At 48.5% G+C, this 21,231-nt stretch overlaps 1 protein-coding gene across 1 annotated transcript in view; it reads right to left on the bottom strand.

Moving 5' to 3' along the window:
- Positions 1–21,231, bottom strand: part of NPC1 (NPC intracellular cholesterol transporter 1) — a 48,411-nt gene that overhangs the window by 1,376 nt on the left and 25,804 nt on the right. The window contains exons 9-24 of the mRNA XM_047793921.1: positions 20,479–20,705; positions 17,483–17,583; positions 15,940–16,042; positions 13,433–13,622; positions 12,808–12,990; positions 11,595–11,709; positions 9,598–9,725; positions 9,362–9,502; positions 8,172–8,261; positions 7,626–7,816; positions 6,970–7,085; positions 5,437–5,566; positions 3,953–4,153; positions 2,175–2,406; positions 1,166–1,279; positions 27–189 (exon numbers count right to left, since the gene is read on the bottom strand). Of these exons, the coding sequence (XP_047649877.1) occupies positions 27–189; positions 1,166–1,279; positions 2,175–2,406; positions 3,953–4,153; positions 5,437–5,566; positions 6,970–7,085; positions 7,626–7,816; positions 8,172–8,261; positions 9,362–9,502; positions 9,598–9,725; positions 11,595–11,709; positions 12,808–12,990; positions 13,433–13,622; positions 15,940–16,042; positions 17,483–17,583; positions 20,479–20,705 (2,425 nt within the window). The remainder of the gene's footprint in view (positions 1–26; positions 190–1,165; positions 1,280–2,174; positions 2,407–3,952; positions 4,154–5,436; positions 5,567–6,969; positions 7,086–7,625; positions 7,817–8,171; positions 8,262–9,361; positions 9,503–9,597; positions 9,726–11,594; positions 11,710–12,807; positions 12,991–13,432; positions 13,623–15,939; positions 16,043–17,482; positions 17,584–20,478; positions 20,706–21,231) is intronic.

Genomic DNA, 21,231 nt, shown 5'->3' on the forward strand with positions numbered 1-21,231 from the left:
ACTAGTTTAAAAGAAAGAACTCTTACCTATGTAACTGAGTAAGACAGGGAGGAATATTAATCCATGAGTGGCTCCCAGCAAGACTATTGCTAAATACATCCTGAAGTAAAATATCTGGAATATTTGAGATTTGGCAAAGGCCAACACCACAATGCCTCCAAATTTGGTTAGTGTGATTCCACTGAACACCTAAGAGAGGAAAGATGGGGTTAGAAACCACTTTTATCAACTTAACCATAATTGAACATTTCTCTATGAGAATTTCTTACTAGTCAAGGTCCACTCTAACGGGGGAACTGAACCCCAACTCTCAGTTACTGATAAAGGAGCATTATGCTCTGCGGACATTGTTTTGTTGATTACGAATCTGGAGTCGGAGGTGTTAAATGGGTAAAAGCTGTGTATTCTGCACAGACCCCATGAGAACCCTGCAAGTCTATCAGAGCCATTTTTCCGACATAATTATTTTTAAATCAAGGTATGAACATTGTTTTTTTAGACAATGCTATTGTACACTTAACAATGATATCAACATAACTTTTATATGCACTGGGGAACCAGTATATTCGTGTGTGACAAGCTTTATTGGAATATCTGCTTTACTGCAGGGGTCTGGGATCCAACTGTGTGTTCCAGGAGGTGTATCTCTCTCCGAGAATATAAGGAACTATATTATCTAAAATTGTTATGGAACAAAGTTTTCATTGTTACCCTGAAACAATAACTTTCTACCGTGGTGAGGTAACTGGTTCATAGCTCAACCAGTATCCTTCTCAGGTTTAGCCTGAGAAGATTTTTCAGATTTTTCAGACCGTGAACCACAGGTTGCACACTGGGCTCTGAGCACGGCAGCTCCCTTACAAGGCCTGGGCTTTCAATGGCAAAGGCTTCAGGCTCTATTTTCCTGCTTCAGCCACACGGCCACCTACAAAGGATTCACCAACAGCAACGGTTCTAAAGAGTTTCAGGATATAACTACATGCAAGATACTTTCCTCAAGTGCCTGGGAACTCAGCATCTTTAGGAGCTGCTGCTGAGCAAAAGATACACATTCTGTTTTCCCTGCTCAACTGTGAAGTGCTTTCTCCTGAGGAACACTCAGGGGCCAGGCTGGGCACTTCATGGGGAAAGTTGTGCCCAGGTCGCTGGCTTGGGCTGTACTTACGGAGCTGCCCATGTGGGCAAGTGCCTCCTCGGCCCGGTCCACACGGCTGCCCTTTGTGCTCAGCGTGAACGCCCTGGTTATGTGGCTGCAGAACTCCACGGAGATGCCGCAGCTCTGAAATAAAGTGCTTCCTTTACAACCGCCCCCTCCTGGTAAAAGTCGTAAGCGGCCACCCACCCTCCCAGGACCTGCGGTTCCCAGGGCACCTCGGTGCTAAAGGAGGCCTAAGCATCCCCTCTACCCTCCAAGACAAAGCTCCCATCACACCACCTTCAACTGCACCAGGACACCTGTGCCCAGCACTCCACTTTCCTCCAGCAGATGTGCCTTTATTAGGGGAAGCTGCAGAAACCTCTCCAGGTCCCCCACCCACCACGAGCCAGCATGCTGTCATCATTTCCTTGTGAGCTGGGCCTCACTGCCATTCCACCTGAAGCCATGTTCCTGTTAATACTTTCTCAAATGTGGCATAGGGAGGTTCCTGGGCTAGGGGTCCAATCAGAGCTACAGCTGCCGGCCTGCACCACAGCCACAGCAACGCCAGATATGAGCTGCATCTGGGACCTACACCACAGCTCACAGAAACACCGGACCCTAAAACCACTAAGTGAGGCCAGGGATTGAACCCGCAACCTCATGGTTTCCGATGCTCCACGACAGGAACTCCAAGACTAACTACTAAAAAGCTTCCTGGCAACCACAGAGAGACAAAAGGTGCTGGTCAGAAAATCCCATTGGGAAGGAGCAATTTTTCTAAATGGAAAATGAACATCTTGCTGTCATTAGGCTACTTGTTTTCACAAACCCTTCGGATGATGAAGCAAAGGCCGAACACCTAAGCTAGACCACGAGGTCACATTTCCACTGCTACATGCACCACCCAGGTCCCGACTCCATCTGCCACCTACCCCACGTGCACCAGGGGCAAGAGCTGACCCCGGTCTCTCGCCCCCAGAAATAACCCACGTCAGGGGCACAGGAGGAATGAGCCGAATGGACTGGGACTCACCATCACCAAGTTGACCAAAGACACCGCGTTGAGACTGATGCCCCACAGCCACATGACGCCAAACATGTTGACCAAGATCATGGCGATGGTGACGCACATGATCACTGTGGCCCACAGCTCACAGCCCATGAGAACCACCGTCACCAGAAAGATGGCTCCCAGGGACACGCCGAGGTTAAAGATGGTGTCGTCGATCACGGTCAGGTACTGTTCGTAGAAGACGTAGAACACACTGGGAATGGGGAGAAGGTTCTGTTACAGCTTGTTCTCACGTCTGGAAGCTTCTTCTTCATTCTGACCCTAGTGCAAAACTCAGACTACCTTGAGAGACACGGCTTGGATAAAACCTCCGTGTGCTACAAGACTCACCTATGGCAGTTCAGCTGGACCTCTCACCACCAACCCCCAAAGAAGGCCCTCCAAGCTGCTGTGTATTTTAACTTTATTTTTCTTTTTTGGCCACCCTGTGGCATATGGAGTTCCCCGGCAGGGGATCAGATCTGAGCCATAGCTGCGACTCATGCTGCAGCTGGAGCAGTGCTGGATCCTTAACCCACTGGGCCAGGCCTGGGGTTGAACCTGCGTCCTGGGGCTACAGAGACACTGACGATCCTGTTTCACCACAGCAGGAACTCCTAGATGTGTATTTTTTACAAAGCTTTTTTGTTCATGTGCCCAATGCACTGTGCTTTAGAGGCATTTATCGTTAAAGAATATTCCATGGCATTATGGAAAAACAAGCCCTTGTCTGTCCTAAAGATTACCCTGGCCAAACAGCATCTACTCAGGGCCTGAGGAGAAAACACTTTCTTGGTAAAGTTAATCAGCTCCTCCCAGGAGTCAGAACACCCACTCTAAGAACTCTTTCCACAGAAAAGCAGGCCGTCCTGCTGCCAGAACAAGTCAAGACTCCCTTAAGTGAGATCATAGGGTTGAGGGACAAAAATCACTCTTTTTTTCTTTCTGGCTGCAACTTCAGCCTGTGGAAGTTCCCGGGCCAGGGACCGAAGCTGCACCTCAGTAGTGACCTAAGCCACAGCAGTGACAATGCCCCTGTGCCACAAGGAAACCTCAAAAATCACTTTCTTCTACTTTTTTATATTTTCCGAATTCAGTGTTTTATAAAATACTTTCTCTACAAGGAAAAAAACCCAATAAACAAGAGAGGAGTTCCCATGTGGCTCAGCAGAAACAAATCTGACTAGCATCCATGAAGGGGACGCAGGTTTAATCCCTGGCCTCGCTCAGTGGGTTAAAGATCTGGTGTTGCCGTGAGCTGTGGTGTAAGTCGGAGATGCAGCTTGGATCCCAAGCTGCTGTGGCTGTGGTGCAGGCCGGCAGCTACAGCTCTGATTCAACCCCTAGCCTGGGAACCTCCATATGCTGCAAGTGAGGCCCTTAAAAAAAAAAAGACTAAAAAATAATAAAATAAAATAAATAAACAACAAAGAGAAAGCTCCACAAAGGCGCCATCCTCAGGAACCAGCAGGGGGGACCCAGCCAGTTACTGACCAGCCAGGCCCTTCTGCAGAACTATTCCCCAGGTGCTGCCATTGCCCGCCCCCTGCTGCTGCTCTGCAGTGGGAGCTCCAGCACCAAGACCGTGGTAGGTGCTCCAGACCCTGGCCTCCTCACCCAGATGCCATTTCCCGTGACAGACTTCACCGGTGCTCAGGATGGAGCCGGGGTCAGGAGGAAAGCCAGGCACCAGCCTCCTACCAAGGGGCCCAGGTATGGGCCCTTCCCCAAGCCCCCCATGAACAGAATCCACACGGTACCTGTAGGGGAACACACGGTAGCTACTTGCTTCCAGGCCCATGGTTCTGGTGATGTTGCTAGCGATGAGGCGGGCCTTCTGCATGGCATCGATGAAGTCAGCAGAGGCCTGCAGCACTGTGTGGTAGGTCATGAAGTAGGTGGCTCCGACCCCTGAGCCATTGCCCAGGATGTTAACGGCTGAGCTGTAAGCGGCGTGTCCCCTGGGAGAAGGCACCAGTGTCAGAGGCCACGCACACCTGGTGCCAGACGCCACGCACACCTGGTGCCAGACCTGCAGAAGCTGAGCACTCAAGGCGGAGTGCTGTCATCTGACCCTGGGCTCAGGGGTCAGACCAGCTGGAACTTTCAGGGCAGAGAAGGCCCTGAAAGGCCACGATGAGGGTTTAGCTTATTCCTCCCCACACTGGTTTTTCTTTGCTCCTTTGGATTCACTGGTGTGTAACTGATGTTGTTTCTGTAGCTGGTTCTGCTTGCAATCAATCAAAAACAAGCAAACCCTTGTTTTTATACAGGGTTTGCTCAGCAATGCTGTGTAACAGGAGGTGGGAAGGGACAGGGGGCCCCGGGGTTATGGCCGAGGGCTCGGCCTCAGCCCTGAAACCCTGGGCAGTTTCCGGACTGGGGTGGCAGGGTCATCTTCTGCACCCTCTACGCACAGGGCCAGGGGACGAGCCCCTGGAATGAGGGCGGTGAGGTGTCTCCCACGATACTGGCATGTAGGAGGCTCCCTGTGAGTGGAGGCTGTGCCCTCCTACAAACAAGTTCAGTTCACCATAACTTGTTTCATGTGGGCCAAGCATTCAGTCTGCAAGGAGACCGAGTGGCAAGATTCATTTCTACCTAATTTTTAGAAAGAGCCCTCCTCCGGGCCTAGCACAAGTCTCAAACCTGCAGACACGATACGTACGACTTATGGGATTCTGGTCAAATGACATATTCTTAGGAGAAACAGGGCTGTCCAGGGATTACCGAATGTACACGTGGATTTTCCTACCAATGCGTTTGAATCCCCCAGCTCCAGACGTCCAGCCGTCTTTGCTATTTTGGGGCCAGAGGCCCTGTTTCTCCGGGTAACTGACTGTCTGGCCAGATGGGGGAGCGAGACAGCCCACGACCCCGTGTATGGGCAGGCTGGCGAGAAGCACAGTGGGGCTAAGAGAATCTAAACCTTCATCTCGGTTGACAAAGCAGAGCTGCTGTCCCAAAAGCCCCGAATCCCTCCCCCGAATTCTTCATGCCGCCAGGACGGCTGGGACACAGAGAAGAGCGCGTGACAGGAACGCTCAGGCCAGGACGGGATCGGCTGAGAATGAGGAGAGGGAGTTCTCTTTGGGGGTGTTTTGGTTTGCCTGCTTTCACAGAAGGACGAGGATGGGGTGGGGGGTGGCAGAGAAGAGTACTGCCCCCACCGGGACCCCTACCCCAGCTTTCAGGGCAAATTAAAGGGGCGGGGCCCACAGGCGAATGGCTCCGTGTCACTTACCCTTTGCCACACTTGGGGTTCGGGTTATCGGACAGGAACATGGGCAGGAATCTCATGAAGTCTTCACCCTGAGGCCTCTGCTTGCCCTCCGAAGTCAGAGGCCGGCAGCGGATGCAGGTGGGATCCACCACTAGTGCAGACACGGCAGGGGAAGGATGGGGCTCCAGTTAAAACGATTTAAAATAATGAAAACGAAGTGACGAGAATTCTTTCTCTGAATCGTTGTGCTTATCCAAAAGCTTCAAACACACATGATTTTCAGCCTAATAAACTTGAGGTCCCATCTTCATCGAAGGTAGGCTGTATAAATTTTCTTCCCTGAAGCAAGTTTCCTGCTTCAAGGACAACCTCAATTTGTTAGGACCAGAGCCCAGGGCCTCTGGGTTGTTTGTTTGTGTCTTGCTTTTTAGGGCCACACCTGCGGCAAATGGAGGTTCCCAGGCTAGGGGTCGAATCAGAGCTATAACTGCCAGCCTACACCACAGCTCACAGCAACGCTGGATCCTTAACCCACTGAGGGAGACCAGGGATTGAGCCTTGGTCCTCACAGATACTAGTTGGGTTCATAACCCACTGAGCCACAATGGGAACTCCTGTCGGTGTTTTTTATCAAAAAAATTATAGGACGGCCTTGACACTCCTCCAAAACCACAGGGCAACAACGACAAACAAAGGAAAGCACACTCTCGAGAAACAACGGCCAGATACCAATCCAGAGAGGTGAGCAACTGGCACTGTCAGGAAGATGAGAAAGCTGAGAGTCCCCTGCCCTGGGCCGTGTTCAGCCCGCAGCCTGATGGGGCTGCTGGAGACAGGACAACGAGGAGTCTCCAGAGTGGACAAGGGAGGAAGCAGGTGATAACAAAGGAAGGAGACCCAGCATGGCAGGTACACAGATGTAAGTGGTGGTGAAATGCAATTGGGTTTTTTTGTTTGTTTGTTTTTTTGTCTTGTTGCCTTTTCTAGCGCCGCTTCCCACAGCATATGGAGGTTCCCAGACTAGGGGTCTAATCGGAGCTATAGCCAGCCTACGCCAGAGCCACAGCAACGAGGGATGTAAGCTGCGTCTTCGACCTATACCATAGCTCACGGCAACACTGGATCCTTAACCCACTGAGCGAGGCCAGGGATGGAACCCGTAACCTCATGGTTCCTAGTCGGATTCATTAACCACTGCACCACAACGGGAACTCCGCAATTGATTTTTAACTTATTATTATTTTTTTAATGGCTATACCCATGGCATATGGAAGTTCCCAGGTTAGGGGTCAAATCTGAGCTGCAGCTGCCGGCCTACGCCACAGCCACAGCCACGCCAGATATGAGCCACGTCTTCGACCTACATACACCACAGCTCACGGCAACACTGGATCCTTAACCCACTGAGTGAGGCCAGGGCTTGAACCCTCATTCTCATGGATACTAGCCAAGTTCATAACCCGAAGAGCAACAATGGGAACTGCCTGATTTTTAAATTATAATACTTAAGGTTTTTCGGAAAAAAAGGGAAAGAGCTAGAAAAGGATCAAGTACCTGAGGCGTTGCAGAACTGGTCTGTGCTATTGTAGACTCGACAGCAGGACGACTGCGGCTTAATCCAGTCAAAATAGTCGTCAATCCAGGACGAGGGAGCAAAGCCTATCCTGGTACTAGGGGGCAGGAGAGAGGAGTTACCCCCACAAGGAGGGAGCCTTCAGTCTCAGTCCCTTTTCCAGAAACCCCAAACTTACTTTTCTAGACCTTTTTAACACAACCCAGTAAGAGCATAAATCACATTAGCACTTAATGGAAAAAGCTTCAGAGTATGAGCTTTTGCACGAGCCCTTTAGAAGGTTTTGCACAGGTAAAGCCACACTCAGCCTATACGGACAGACAAATTCCCCAATCTTTTTTTTTTTGCTTTTTACGGTTGTACTCGAGGCATATGGAGGTTCCCAGGCTAGGGGTCTAATCGGAGCTATAGCTGCCGGCCTACACCACAGCCACAGCAACACAGGATCTGAGCCGAGTCTGCAACCTATACCACAGCTTATGGCAACGCTGGATCCTTAACCCACAGAGCGAGGCCAAGGATCCAACCCACAACCTCATGGTTACTAGTCAGATTCGTTTCCTCTGTGCCACGAAGGGAACTCCCAATCTTTCTTCCTGAGACATCCCGGGTGAGGGGTCTGGCCTGCGGTACTGACTAGTTGTCCAGCTGCGCGGCGGTGAAGATCTGCTGCACCAGGGAGTCATTGTTGCAGCCCAGGCCCCCGCACACCATGTTCTGCCCTTTCAGAGAAGTGTAGTTGTGCCCTTCCTCCACGACAAAGTACACGGGCGGGCCGGCGTGCAGGTACCGACTGAGGGACTGGAAGTAATCCATCACATACGAGTCCTGGGAAAGAGAGGGCGGACAAAGGGTGATTGTCCTGGCGGTGTCCAATCAAAGGGAGGGTCCCTGAGAATCAGGGGGTGCTGGGAGGCTCCCAGGTTCATGATTCCCTCCACAGCTGGCACCCCCTCCCCACCCTGGGCCCAGGGGCTCCTCTGGTTGGTCCCACAGTTAGGAGGGCACTTCATGAGGTTCAAGGCTGGCTGCCTGCACTTGGTGGCCACACCAGAGGCCTGAGCTCAGAACACCCGGCCCAGCTAGGCAGAGCTCTGGGCAGTTCCTACATCACAGAAGAGCTGCCAGCACCCATGTGGAAAAAGGTGGGCTAATGGCTTAGAAGAAAAGAGAAGCATCTTACATCTGGCATCGAAAGAGACTGATCCAGTCCAATTTCTACTTTGTTCAGAACGGCGATACTGAATGACAGAACACCCACAAATACTGCGATCTGGAACGAAAAGTGAGTTGTTACAGGACGGCAACTGCTTAGGGTTAGCCTGAGCTTAAGGGCATAAACTAAATCTCAAACACAAAAAGCTGAAAAGTAGGTTTAAATGACAGACTAAGAAAACAAAGAACGTGGGGAGGTCACTGTCTCTAGAGCCAAACTACCTGGGTTCAAATCCCGCCACCAGCTGCGTGACCCTGGGGAAGCCACTTAACCTCCCTTAGCTTCTAACGCCTCCTCAATAAAACAGGGGAAATAAGACTTGTAACATCAGACAGTTCTGGAGATTTAATGAGAAAATTCTAGGGGTGATCCAGAATTTAGCCCAGTACTCAGTACTGATGCCAAATATGAAGTGTTTCATAAATGTGGGTATTATTATGACTGTTACTAGAATGAGTTTATATTCTTTTAATAGAGACACACGAGATTATCGCTGCTGGCTAAATCCGGTGTCTAGGCTATAAAAGCCTCTTACGTAGCTGCTGGGGGATGAGGCGCTGTGCAGGGGAGGGAGGTGGGTGACACTGAAGGTGCAGCACAGGGTGACGAAGATATCCATCTGGAAGGCAGTGGTGCTTACACGGATCTGCACAAGATAAACTGACACAGAACTGGACATACACTGTGCCCATGTCAAACTCCTGATTTTGATAGTGAACTACAATTACATGAAGATCTGGACAAAGGGCAGCTGGGTCTTCTCTGGGCTACCTCTGCAACTATTCATGAGTCTCATTTTTTTTTGGGGGGGAGGCGGGGCGTGCCTGTGGCATAAGGGAAGTTCCCGGGCCAGGGATCCCATCCGCACCACAGCAGTAAGCAGAGCCACAGCAGTGACAATGCCAGATCCTACACCTGTTGCACCACAAGAAAACTCCAGAATCTGTCATTTTTAAAACAAAAAAAACAAAAGCTTAAAAGAGAAATTCTTGCTTACATCGACTGCTAAAAATATTTCACATATGAGTCCATATTTGTTTGTGCATTCTCGCATATGTACTTAACAGCTGTCAGATCCTTCCCAGGCTGAGTGCTTAGAAGGCACGTGACAAATTTGTTTGGGGAGAAGGAGGAGAAAGACCACAGTGAGCTCCTACCACAATGGGTCGCATCCAGTCCTTAAGCAGAAGCGGAGCATAGGAATTTTTGAAGAAGCGAAACAAGCAGCTTTCTGAGGCCTGGACGCCCGCTCCGTCCTCGGCGCCCTGGACACAGCAAACGACGTCCAGCCGGTTTTTCTGTGGGGACGAAGAGGAACAGGGGTCACCCTCTGGCTGCTTCATCTCGATTCTAGACTCAAAGGGCAGAGGCTGCAGTCCGGAAGATGACGTACCTCTTGCCGCTTGATGTCCAACCCCAAGAGACTCACGAAGCAGGTGATCTGAAGGAGGAAGTCGATGAGGACCGCCATCCCCGCAAAGAGTGAGAAAGTGTGCACGGCCGGCACCACGGACAGGCCTCCTGCGGGCAGAGGCGACATCACTCCCTGCACCCCGGGGGGGCTTGGCGGGCCTTGTGTGCTTGTGGACATAGGGACACGAGGCGCCAGGACAGGCCAAGCCTGTGAGAAAACCCACTCCCCCAACCCCAGGGCATGCTGCCAAGTCTTGGGGGATGTGTCACACCAGAACCACCCCATGAGGAGTTCCTGCTGTGGCAAAGTGGGCTAGGAACCCGACTAGTATCCATGAGGATGCGGGTTTGATCCCTGGCCTTGCTTGGTGGGTAGCTGCAGCTCCAATGTGACCCCTAGCCTGGGAACTTCCATATGCCAAGGGGGCAACCCTAAGAAAGCCCCCCCCCCCCAAAAAAAACTCATGCAAACCAAAAAACCCCACAGGCCATTTCTTATAGTGCCTGCTATGCTTCAGCCCACAAAGAGGGACGGTATTTTCGACCTAACATTTTATCATTGACTCTGTCTCTGTTCAGATACAATCAAATGCAGGTCCTCCTAGAATCCCCTAGGCTAAGACTCAGAAACTGAAAACTGGCAGCCCGAAAGATGTATATCAACTTATTTTAGGGTTAAAAACATTTTTTTAAAAATAAGGAGCCAATATTCAACAATGAGATTTTACACAAAAATCTAGATTTAAAGTGTCGCTTGAGGAAAAAAATTGGACCTAGCAGCAATGGACAGGCAGCACAGAACTGCCTTTTTTAAGAGGAGACCTGAGGAGTTCCCTTTATGGCGCAGTGGAAACGAATCCAACTAGGAACCATGAAGTTGTGGGTTCAGTCCCTGGCCTCGCTCAGTGGGTTAAGGATCCGGCGTTGCTGTGGCTGTGGTGTAGGCTGGTGGCTATAGCTCTGATTAGACCCCTAGCCTGGGAATCTCCATATGCTGTGGATGTGGCCCTAAAAAAAGCAAAAAAAAAAAAAAGATGGGATCTGAGACTACTTTGGGTACCATGTCCCCATCATTCCTCCTGTCCCCCCAAAGTCACTCTAACCTTGAGGCCCAGGGTCAGCTGCTAACATCAACGCACTTGCACTGGTTTTCTTAAAATGGAAGTAAAAAGAGGAAGTAACATTTTTCAACTGTATCCATCAAAAGGAACCACAAGGGCCACAGGGTCCGAAAGGCAAGACTGTGGAAATGGAGGCGGATCCAGCTGACGCTGCGACTGTGTAGGAAGACCTCCCTCCTTGAGGCCCCTCATAAGATGACCTGATGGCCCTGCAAGCCTGTCCACCCGTGACCCACAGATCATGTCTTCTCTAGACTTACTGGGTGATTCTCACTGGTGTCCTCTTCAGAGGATATGGCCAGAGATGGGGCAGAGTGCCCTGCTAGTAGGGCTACTGATTTCTCCACATGAAAGGACACAGAAGTGCTGGTTTTGTTCCAGCCGATTCTGGCTCCTTGTTACTGAGGAAGATCTGAGACTCTTTGCTCACTTATGAGGCTGCTTCTCTATGAACTGTGTGTGCGAGGAGGGAGGCTGCCTACGGGGACAGGGACAGACACCCCGAGAGCTGATGCCCACGATTCCGGAACGGCTGCATGAAAAGCTGTGCGGGGAAGGATTCTGTGGCTGTACAGGAATGATACTGCTAACTATCAACACCTACTGGGGGTGCTCCAAAGGGGAAGGGGCAGAGGGGTCCTGGTATTTGAACCCTAGCATCAACAATGTCCTGAAACCACAGCAGAAAGAAGACACTTGCCAATGATACCTGAGATACAGCCACCAATTTTTCTCATGGTCCATTGTGACTCTGTAATCACGGACAAAGCTTAGAAAGGAAAGAACACAGAAGGGGCATACTGAGATGCCCAGGCTCAGGAAACTGCAGGACTGGTAGAGGTCACAGAGTAATTACCTAAGAAGAATGCCACTGTCTCGGAGAAGGATGACAGGAACATGCTTGGAGCCACTTCTCCGAGGACCCGGCCCAGCTGCTGGTCCAGGGTTTCCCCTTGAAGACGTTCATCTCTCTTAGAAATTAAAGAAAAGTTAAACATGTGAAATTAAAATTTCTCAATTATAAAACATGACCTCTTGGAGTTCCTGCAGCGGAAACGAATCCAACTAGCAACAATGAGGTTGCAGGTTCGATCCCTGGCCTTGCTCAGTAGGTTAAGGATCCAGTGTTGCTGTAAGCTGTGGTATAGGCCAGGAGCTGTAGCTCTGATTGGACCCCTAGCCAGGGAACCTCCATATGCATGCGTGTGGCCCTAAATAGCGAAAAATTAAAAAAAAAAAACAAAACACGACTTCTTTGCTTCTCAGCTGCCTTGTGTTAACTCCATGGCAAAGGAAATGATTGGCAGCATCTATTTCTTGTATATAAACTTTATACAATGAAGTAGTAAGGGCCCAAACCTTCTCACGCTGATTCTTTGGTGTTTCTGAAGCCCAGAGCCAGGGAACAGGGGAGAAGCTCAATGAAGGGCTGAATCACATTATCAGGAAAATACATCAACACAGGCTGCAGGGGCTGGACCTTTAAATACCACTCCTATGTGCCACCAGGTCTCTGCCCAGGTGAGGGCTACAGAAAAGGGACCGTGGGAACCAAGCGAGGCTGTTTACATCAACAGGTCCCATGTCAACCTTTTGCCTTTTTGTGGTCCCTCTGACAAATCCTTCATTTTGCTACAGTGTGCTGAGAATCTTTTTTTTAACTGTAAAAAAATTATAGTTGGTTTACCATGTACCAATTTCTGCTGTACGGCAAAGTGACCCAGTCATGCATAGATATACATTCTTTTTCTCATATTCTCTTCTATCATGTTCTATCCCAAGAATTATTTTAATAGAAGTTGTACCCAAAGTATCTTCCACACACATTAGCCCTTTTTTTGCAGATATGTTGTCCATATTTAAACTAAATTCTCACTTTGTCTCCAGTCTACCAACCAGAGAGAGGGGTGAACTCCCTGGTCTCAAAATGTACAGAACAAGATACGGGCACGATGAGCCTCGCGGAGGAACAGAAACAGCCTCCCAGGTCACGCTCACAAATACTCTATGTGGAGCCCGAGAGCCGTGTGTGGGGCCCCATACTTGGCTTTGTGATTCTGAGACCGTACCTGGTAGGTCTGGACCAGAATGAAGATGTTGTCCACCCCCACAGCCAGCACTAGGAACGGGATGACTTCAATCACGATGAGGGTGAGGGGGACCCCAATGTAGCTGAAGATGCCCAGGGAGCAGGCCACTGAGCTCAGCACGATCAGGATGCCGGCGATGCCCAAGGAGATTTTAGAGTCCACCTGGGAGACACCACAAAGACATCAATCATTGCTTAGGCTGTTTTTTGTCCTATTCCTGAAAGGCCCTCATTTTTACCTCTTGATATGGGTTCAGTCCATCTAGATTTACAACTGCAATTCCTTGTTTGTGAGAAGATACGAAAACCTGCCCACGTCTTGCCTAGCAATGTATGTTATGAGCCTACATTCTTAGGTGAAGGGGGTGGACAAATCAGAAAAAACTGGATTATGTGGAATAAATTTTAAGTTGAAGATGAACACAAAAATTGGAACTGATGAAAACAGATGCAGGAAGCAGAAAATGTGACATACAATTAAAATAGGACAATTTAGGGCAGTTTTGAACACAATGAATTAGGATTAAGCAGAGGCAAAAATATGACATCACACTGTGCACTGCCATTTCTCTCTCTCTCTCACACACACACACACACAAACTTACCAGAAGCCTGCTACAGCTTTTGATATGCCCCAGGGCTATGGAAATATATAAAAACATGATGGCATAGCTGATTAGAATAGTGAAGATATCACTGTTACTTTCACGATTTAGTTCATCTTCAATACTTCGTTCAGCCATAAAAGAAATGGTCAGATTTGGATTCTTGTAGTTTTTCACAAAATTTATAAACCTAAAAGGGTAAGAAGAATTTCATTTTTTTTTAGTTAAAATTTAAGTGACAGCTAAGTAAGGAACTCCTTCCCAACGTCTATGACACCAAAGCCACACTTAACCCTTGTTCCTCACTGGGGTCTTCTACACTCGAGGGGAAGGTAAAACGCTTTCAGGTTATAAAATTCCAGACATGCTGGGTTTAACCATTTAAGACAGGTTTAGAACAGGTTTAAGAAGTGGCTCATGGTCTCACTTCTTTTTTACTGAAAAAGGATTTATCAATGAAGTATATTATAATATAGATATATGCTCATGGAACAAACATGTTCAAAGTTGATCTACTGATTCAATGCCATCCCTATCAGAATCCCAGCTGACTTCCTGGTAGAAAGATGAGCTGATTCTAAAATTTACATGTAACTGCAAGGGGCCCAGAATAGCCAAAACTCTCTTTTTGCAAGAAGAACAAAGTAGGACAATTCACACACTCTGATTTCAAACTTATTACAAAGCAATAGGGATCAAGACGGTGTTGTTACTGGCACAAGGACAGGCATACAGATCCAAGGATCTGTGTTCAATATCGTTTTCAATAAAGGTGGCAAGTCAATCAAACGGGGGAAAGAAGAATCTTTTCAACCAATGGTCTGGGACACTGGGAGAGCTCTATGCAAACGAATGAAACTGGACCCTTACCTCGCACCAAATACAAAAATTAACTCAGTGCAACTAAGACCTGACTATAAGAGCCAAAATAGAAAACTCTCAGAAGAACACATAGATGTAAATGTCCAGATCGTTGGGTTAGGCAATGGTTTCTTATTTATGACACCAAAGGTATGAGCAACGAAAGAGAAAATAGATAACCTGGACTTGACCAACATGAAAAACTTCTGTGTTTCAGAGCAAATGTAAAATGGTGCAGTGGCTTTGGGAAAAAGTCTGGCAGTTCCTCAAAGAATGACCACACGACCAATCAATTCTATTCCTAGGTATATATGACCCAGGAGATATGAAAATGTATGTTCACAAAAACTTGTACAGGAATGTCTACAGCATTATTCATAGTGGCCAAAAGGCAGAAACAACTGAAATGTTCATCGGCCGACGGACGAACGGATAAACAAAAATGCACTATAACCACAGGAATGGAATGCTCTTCAGCCATAAAAAGGAATGAAGGACTGATACATGCTACATCTTGGATGAACCTTGAAAACAATATACAACTTGGATGAACCTTGAAAACAATATTCTAAGTGAAGGAAGCCAGACACAAAAGTCTACATACATGTTTTCATTCATATCAAAGTCTGAAACAGGAAAATCTACAGACACAGAAAGCTGACGGGTGGTTGTACAAAGCTACACGTTAGGAAGGTGAGAGGAGAGGAGGGTGACCAGGTTTCCTTTGGGGTAAAGAAAATGTTCTAAAATTGATTGTGGCAATGTTTGTACATATCCATGAATACACTTCAAGCTACTGAACTGTACATGTTAAATGGGTGACGTGTATGGTACATGGATTATATCCCAACAAAGCTGTTCAAAGCCCCTGTCCTCCCTCTGTCCCTTCTTCCCATTCCCTAGAGGTGATGTCACAGCTAACTGCTTCCCGGCTCTTTGGCTTGACAGCTATCTAGGCATGGACAGCACCCATGGCATATATTTGCCCAAACACGCTGATGGCAGTTTTCATTTAATACGTCTTGAGCCATTTACCTCGTTCCCTTTGGTGACAGCATAATATTCTGCTGTACCTCCCTTACTGACATACACTCAGCTTGCTCCCAGGTGCTGCTGTTAGAAAATGACACAAGGGGAGTTCCCATCGTGGCTCAGTGGTTAATGAATCCACCTAGAAACCATGAGGTTGCAGGTTTGATCCCTGGCCTTGCTCGGTGGGTTAAGGATCTGGTGTTGCCGTGAGCTGTGGTGTAGGTCACAGACAAGGCTCAGATCCTGCATTGCTGTGGCTCTGGCGTAGGCCGATGGCTACAGCTGATTAGACCCCTAGCCTGGGAACCTCTGTATGCTGCGGGAGTGGCCCAAGAAATGGCAAAAAAAAAAAAAAGAAAAGAAAATGACAGGAGGAACCCTCCCACCTGGACACTTCTCGTCACAGGGATGTATATGTAAAGACTGTTTACAGGTAAATTTATTTAATACAGGATTTTTCTTTTTTTTTTGGAATCACTAGCACCAAGTGAAAGCACTGACATAACTTAAATCTAATGTTGGTTAATGTAGCTGAACAAATTATTAGGTGCTTTCTGGAAGCATCCAGCTTCCCACAAACAAAGCAGCTTGTTTAGACCCTGTGGGCAACTCACTCGCTTTCCCAGGCCTGGGCCCTCTGGAGCTTCTCTGTATCGTTATAGTAGTTATTGACGGGAAAGGTTATCACAAGGGCAGTGGCGTTGTTGTAGTTTTGATCTAGAAAGGAAAAAGGTGACATCAAAAAGCAGGTTACAAGTGTGCAGAAAAGTAGATAAATGCGAGCAGAAAATCACAAGCCAGCTAGGTACCTGGTTTCTCATTTGGGCTCTTTTTTTCCCAAGAGCTCTTCATGGATTAAGGAAATGCTGTTACATACACTATTTTTTTTTTCCTCCAGCTTTCTGTTTTTTGGCTTTTTAAACTTCATTCTCTACATAGGAATTTAAAATTTTCATGTAGCCAAATCCATTAGTGTTTCTCTTTCTAGCTTCTGCATTTTGTGTCTTGCTTAGAAAACCCTTTTCCATTTAAAAATTATTTTTAAAATTCCTCTTGCATTTTCTTCTGGTTCTTTGCTGGTGTCATTTCTTATGTTTTAATATTTGATCTACCTGGAATTTACTTTGGTGGAAGGAATAAGGTAGAGACCAAATTTACCTTTGATGGCTGTGACTCCATCTTTTTCCCCGGGATCAGAAATTTATTATTACATAAGGCAGAGTAAAAATTAAGTATAGATCACAACTTCTCCCCTCCCACTATATGGCCTCTTCATTAGGCTGCAGAAAAACCTGCTGAGCTGCCTGTAATTAGGCTTCCGATGCCAAAGTGGTCACATGAATCATTGCCTCATTGTATCATCTGTTCCAAGAGGCTGTAGGAACCAGCAAAGAGCAAGCCAACTGCCCTACCCACCATGAAAGTGTTTGAAGTCTTAACCAACTGGCTTAGAACGAAAAAGCAATCCATCAACTTTGTTTTCCCCCATCCGTCTCACATATTACCTCTCCCCCATCACAGATGTTCTTAACTTGAGGTCCACAACTCCCTACAGGGGCTACTGATGAATTTCAAGGGTTCCACGAACTCCTTGAAACTGGGCAACATATTATGTGGATGTACACAATGGCATTATTCTGGGGAAATGTCAACAGATTCCCAAAGAATAACCTAAAAATGGCTAACACCATCCGCTTCTTTTCTTTTTTTTGCTTTTTAGGGTTGTGCCTGCGGCACATGGAAGTTCCCAGGCTAGGGATCGAATCAGAGCTACAGCTGCTGGCCTACACCATACCCCACGGCCACAGCCACGCCAGATCCTCCAGATCGAAGCCATGTCTGTGACCTACACCCACCTCACAGCAACGTTGGATCCTTAACCCTCTGAGTGGGGCCAGGGATTGAACCTATACTCTCATGGATACTAGTCAGGTTCATAACTCACTAAGCCACAACAGGAACTCCTGTCCACTTCTTTCCAATTGAGAATGAAACCCAAGCCCAAAGCCAAAGAAGAGATTATATTTGGGACCCAATATATTGGGGAGCTAATAAGAGTGCTCAATTGATGAAATCTTTGTAATTACCACTTGATTATTAACGACAGAGGCAAGACTCCTTTACCTAATAGACAAAGTAAAAGCTGCCCTCACTTACCATCGTAGCCTCCTAACACGAGCCACGGGAACACTGGTCCCCCGAACGTCCCCAGACAAGGATCATGGAGCAAACTGGTGTCATTCAGGGAAGCAGGAGCCCTGCCAAGCATTTAGAAAACACCTCCCAATTAGAATCACCTCAAGATATCACAGACACCTAAACGTTTAACAACAGAAATGAGGCTGATTATATTCTAAGTATAACTTGGGTGCTGAGGTTCCTGAGGTGAACCTCAGGTGAATAACACAGTTCGGTACTTGCTTTGGGCGCTCAGCGTCACAAAGGGAGAAGCAGGTAAATACAGTGTGAAGCGGTCAATACCGCCCGGTGAATGATACACGGAGGAGGGAGCCACTGATACGTGGGGAACACTGTCATCACAGAGGGGAGAGCAGGACAGACCCAGGTCTCTGAGGCCTGGGGGGCGGAAGGGAGGGCATTCCTTGCACCACAACAGCGGGAGGAGAGGAGAGAGCACTGCAACAGGTAAGAGAGGAGAGAGGAGGGGGGTAGGAGGATGTGCTTGGGTTATGGGATGGAAATCCTGTGAAACTGGATTGTTACAATCATTATACAACTACAGATGTGATACATTCGAGTAATTAAAAAAATAAGAATAAATAAAAAGAGGAGAGAGCAGACGGCATCTGAGGGATCACACCACGTACCGGGTCTAGAGCACAGGGTGCCATGCGGGGGGCCTCCCAGGGAGGGGACGGGGCCAGGAAGGGTGAAGAAGCCATGAAAAAAGGGTTAAGGGCCATGCCAGGCAGTTTAAATTTTTATCCTCAGGCACTGGGGAAGGATTAGATCTGGGGAAGAGGGAGGCTGTGAGCTGTTTTACACAGACAGCTGACTCTCTGGTCACTTATGAAGGTCCATCGCACATATTCCGAACCACAGCCCCTCAAGCCAAGGGAGGGAATCAGGCCTTGGAGGCCAGGTCATGGCTCAGGGTGGACAGGCTGCAGGGCTGTGGCCAGAAGCCAAGGGCTGTCAACAACCCCTCCCCCCGCCACACACACACACACACACACACACACACACACACACACACACACACACACACACGGGCTGTCAACAACCCCTCCCCCCGCCCCCCCCCCCCCCCACACACACACGGCTCTCCACCACATCAGGGCTTGAGAGCTCATCCTGAGGTTAAAATCCTTAAGAGTCCCATGAGGAAGAATCCAGGGATCCTGTGACTGGTAGGTGTCAGTGCCTTTATACGAGGCAAGAGGTCTGTGCTAGGCTCTGGGCCGGCGGGGCTCCTGCAGGACCACCTCCAGGGGAAAGCCCAGGGAAGGTCGGACAGTGAGGGGGGAGGTGAGAGCTGAAAATGCACAAGTGTGAGCACCGACCGCACAGATCCCTGCTGCTAGGGTGAGGTGGTGCTCACAGCCTGCAATCCACACCTTCGTGAATCATGCTCCCTCGGGGAAAACACCAGTTTCATGTGACCCTCACTGCCAACATTTTGATTTTTTTTTTTTTTGGTTTTTTGTCTTTTTTAGGGCTGCACCCATGGCATATGGATGTTCCCAGGCTAGGGGTCTAATCGGAGCTGTAGCCACCAGCCTAAACCAGAGCCATAGCAACTCAGGATCTGAGCCGCATCTGCAAACTACACCACAGCTCTCGGCAATGCTGGATCCTTAACCCACTGAGCAAGACCAGGGATCAAACCCGCAACCTCATGGTTCCTAGTTGAATTCGTTAACCACTGAGCCACGATGGGAACTCCAGATTGATTTTTTTTTTTTTTAAATGGCTACACCCGTGATATATGGAAGCTTCTGGGCCAGGGATTCAATCTGAGCCACAGCTGCAGCATTGCCAGATACTTTAACCCACTGTTCCGGGCCGGGGATTGAACCTGGACCTCCCCAGAGACCTGAGCTGCTGCAGTGGGATTCTTAACCCATTGTGGGAACTCCCAAAGTTTTGACTTTTATTTTATACAATAAGAGAAAGTAAAATAACTCTTCTTCTTAAATAAAGTTAAATAATACTAAAAACTTTTTTTTCGACTGACCATGGCTCCCTCTCAGAGAAGGCTGGTTTGGGGTACACGGGCTACACCTGTTTCACGGACTCGTGCTTATAAAGGTGACCTCCCTGGAAGAGTAAACACAGCCCAACACCGGAAGAGGACTGTGCTCTAGACCCAGGATGTGGTGTGGTCCCTCAGACGTCATGTTTCAGGACCAAAACCAAACAGAACCTCAAGTCCCCAAACCAGGCCAGTGTTCAGAGGGCTTGGCTGTTGAGACGTGGTTAACTGAACGGCACACTTGGCTGTTGAGAGGTGGCTGACTGAGCAGCTTGCTCAAGTAATAAGCAATAATTCCTCTGCTCCCATAATGCTGAAACAGCCCCAGTGGCTGTCCGACTGGCTAAACAACTGTGTCCGGCTAAGATCAGGTTAGGCCAAGCAGCAGGGCACTGAGAGAGGGAGAGCAGAGACCAAGCCACACCGCCTACCTTCAGACACGCCTAACCTCAGCCCACAGGCCGCCAAGCATGGCTTCTCTGTGGTTAATTCAAACCACACACATGCTCCCTGCCTGGCCAGCTGACAGGACTCAGCTTCTGAGCACTCTGATACAAACTGCACTCTGATTTGGCCCTCACCCCTCGAGGGGATGCTGTACATTTAAAAAACTCGGTATGGAGATGTCAATTTATATTGGAAAGCAAAGGCATTACTGGCTTCCATGTTTGCTCTATGACACCAGCTCAGAAACACCAGAGTTGTGTCGTAGATGCAACCAAAGGTTATCGCCCAGCTTTCATTTCATTTCCCTGTGGCATTGCCTCTAGGACAAGAACCACTGTCCACCGTTTGCCTCCCTCCATCAGGATGCAGGCTTCGCTGGGAGGGTCCCATTCTTTGTCCCTGCTGGGGCTCTAGCACCTACAAGGGCGCATGGTCACAGCATATGCTCGGATATCAGCGGGATGAAGGGAAGGCTGTCTCTGCCACATACCGTACGCAGTACAGGAAGTGTGTGTGGTAATCCGCATACACAAAGAAGAAGTCCCCTACTTGGTGGTCCAGCACGGAATGGCTGTTCTGGAAGTAATTTAACACACTCAGGATGGTGCAGTTCTTGTTATATGGTGAGAGAGGGGCCAAGCAGATGTCCTGAAGCGTCACCGTCTCGTTGTTGTAGGATGCAGTGATGTTTTCGATTGCTGTTTGTAAATCAAGAACCTGGAAGACGATTTTCGAAATCAACCAACCCAGAAATACATCAGATTTCTCTCAGATTTGGACTAACCATTACTGCCCCAAGGGCTCAGAAGATGAAGAGTCAGGGGACAACCCTTCCTAAACAGGAAAGGAGACTAAGACGAACTACAGTGAAGTATCAGAAGACAGCGAGGACCCACTCATAGGGCACAGCAAACTGGGATGAAGACCCTACTCAGAGGCACCCAGGGAGATGGGGAGGGGACACAGCGTCCAGGCCAGGTCTGGGTGCAGGACTCACGAACATCCCCCCATCCCTCTTCTCCAGCAGTGACCACCAGGACACAGAGGGGAGCCTGGGGAATTCTGCTTGGTTTCCCTGACACCCCCCTCCCTAACAAATACCACCTTGCTCCATACTAGGATTATTTATGCAGATGCTGACATGTTCTAAGAGAGAAGACACTCCAGGATGTAAATTACAATAGTTGCACCTTTGCAACAAGCTGGGAAAAAGCAACAGATAATCACTGGGTGGCAAAAAGAG

This window comes from Phacochoerus africanus, chromosome 8 (assembly GCF_016906955.1).
Source record: "Phacochoerus africanus isolate WHEZ1 chromosome 8, ROS_Pafr_v1, whole genome shotgun sequence".
Taxonomy (NCBI): Eukaryota; Metazoa; Chordata; class Mammalia; order Artiodactyla; family Suidae; genus Phacochoerus; species Phacochoerus africanus.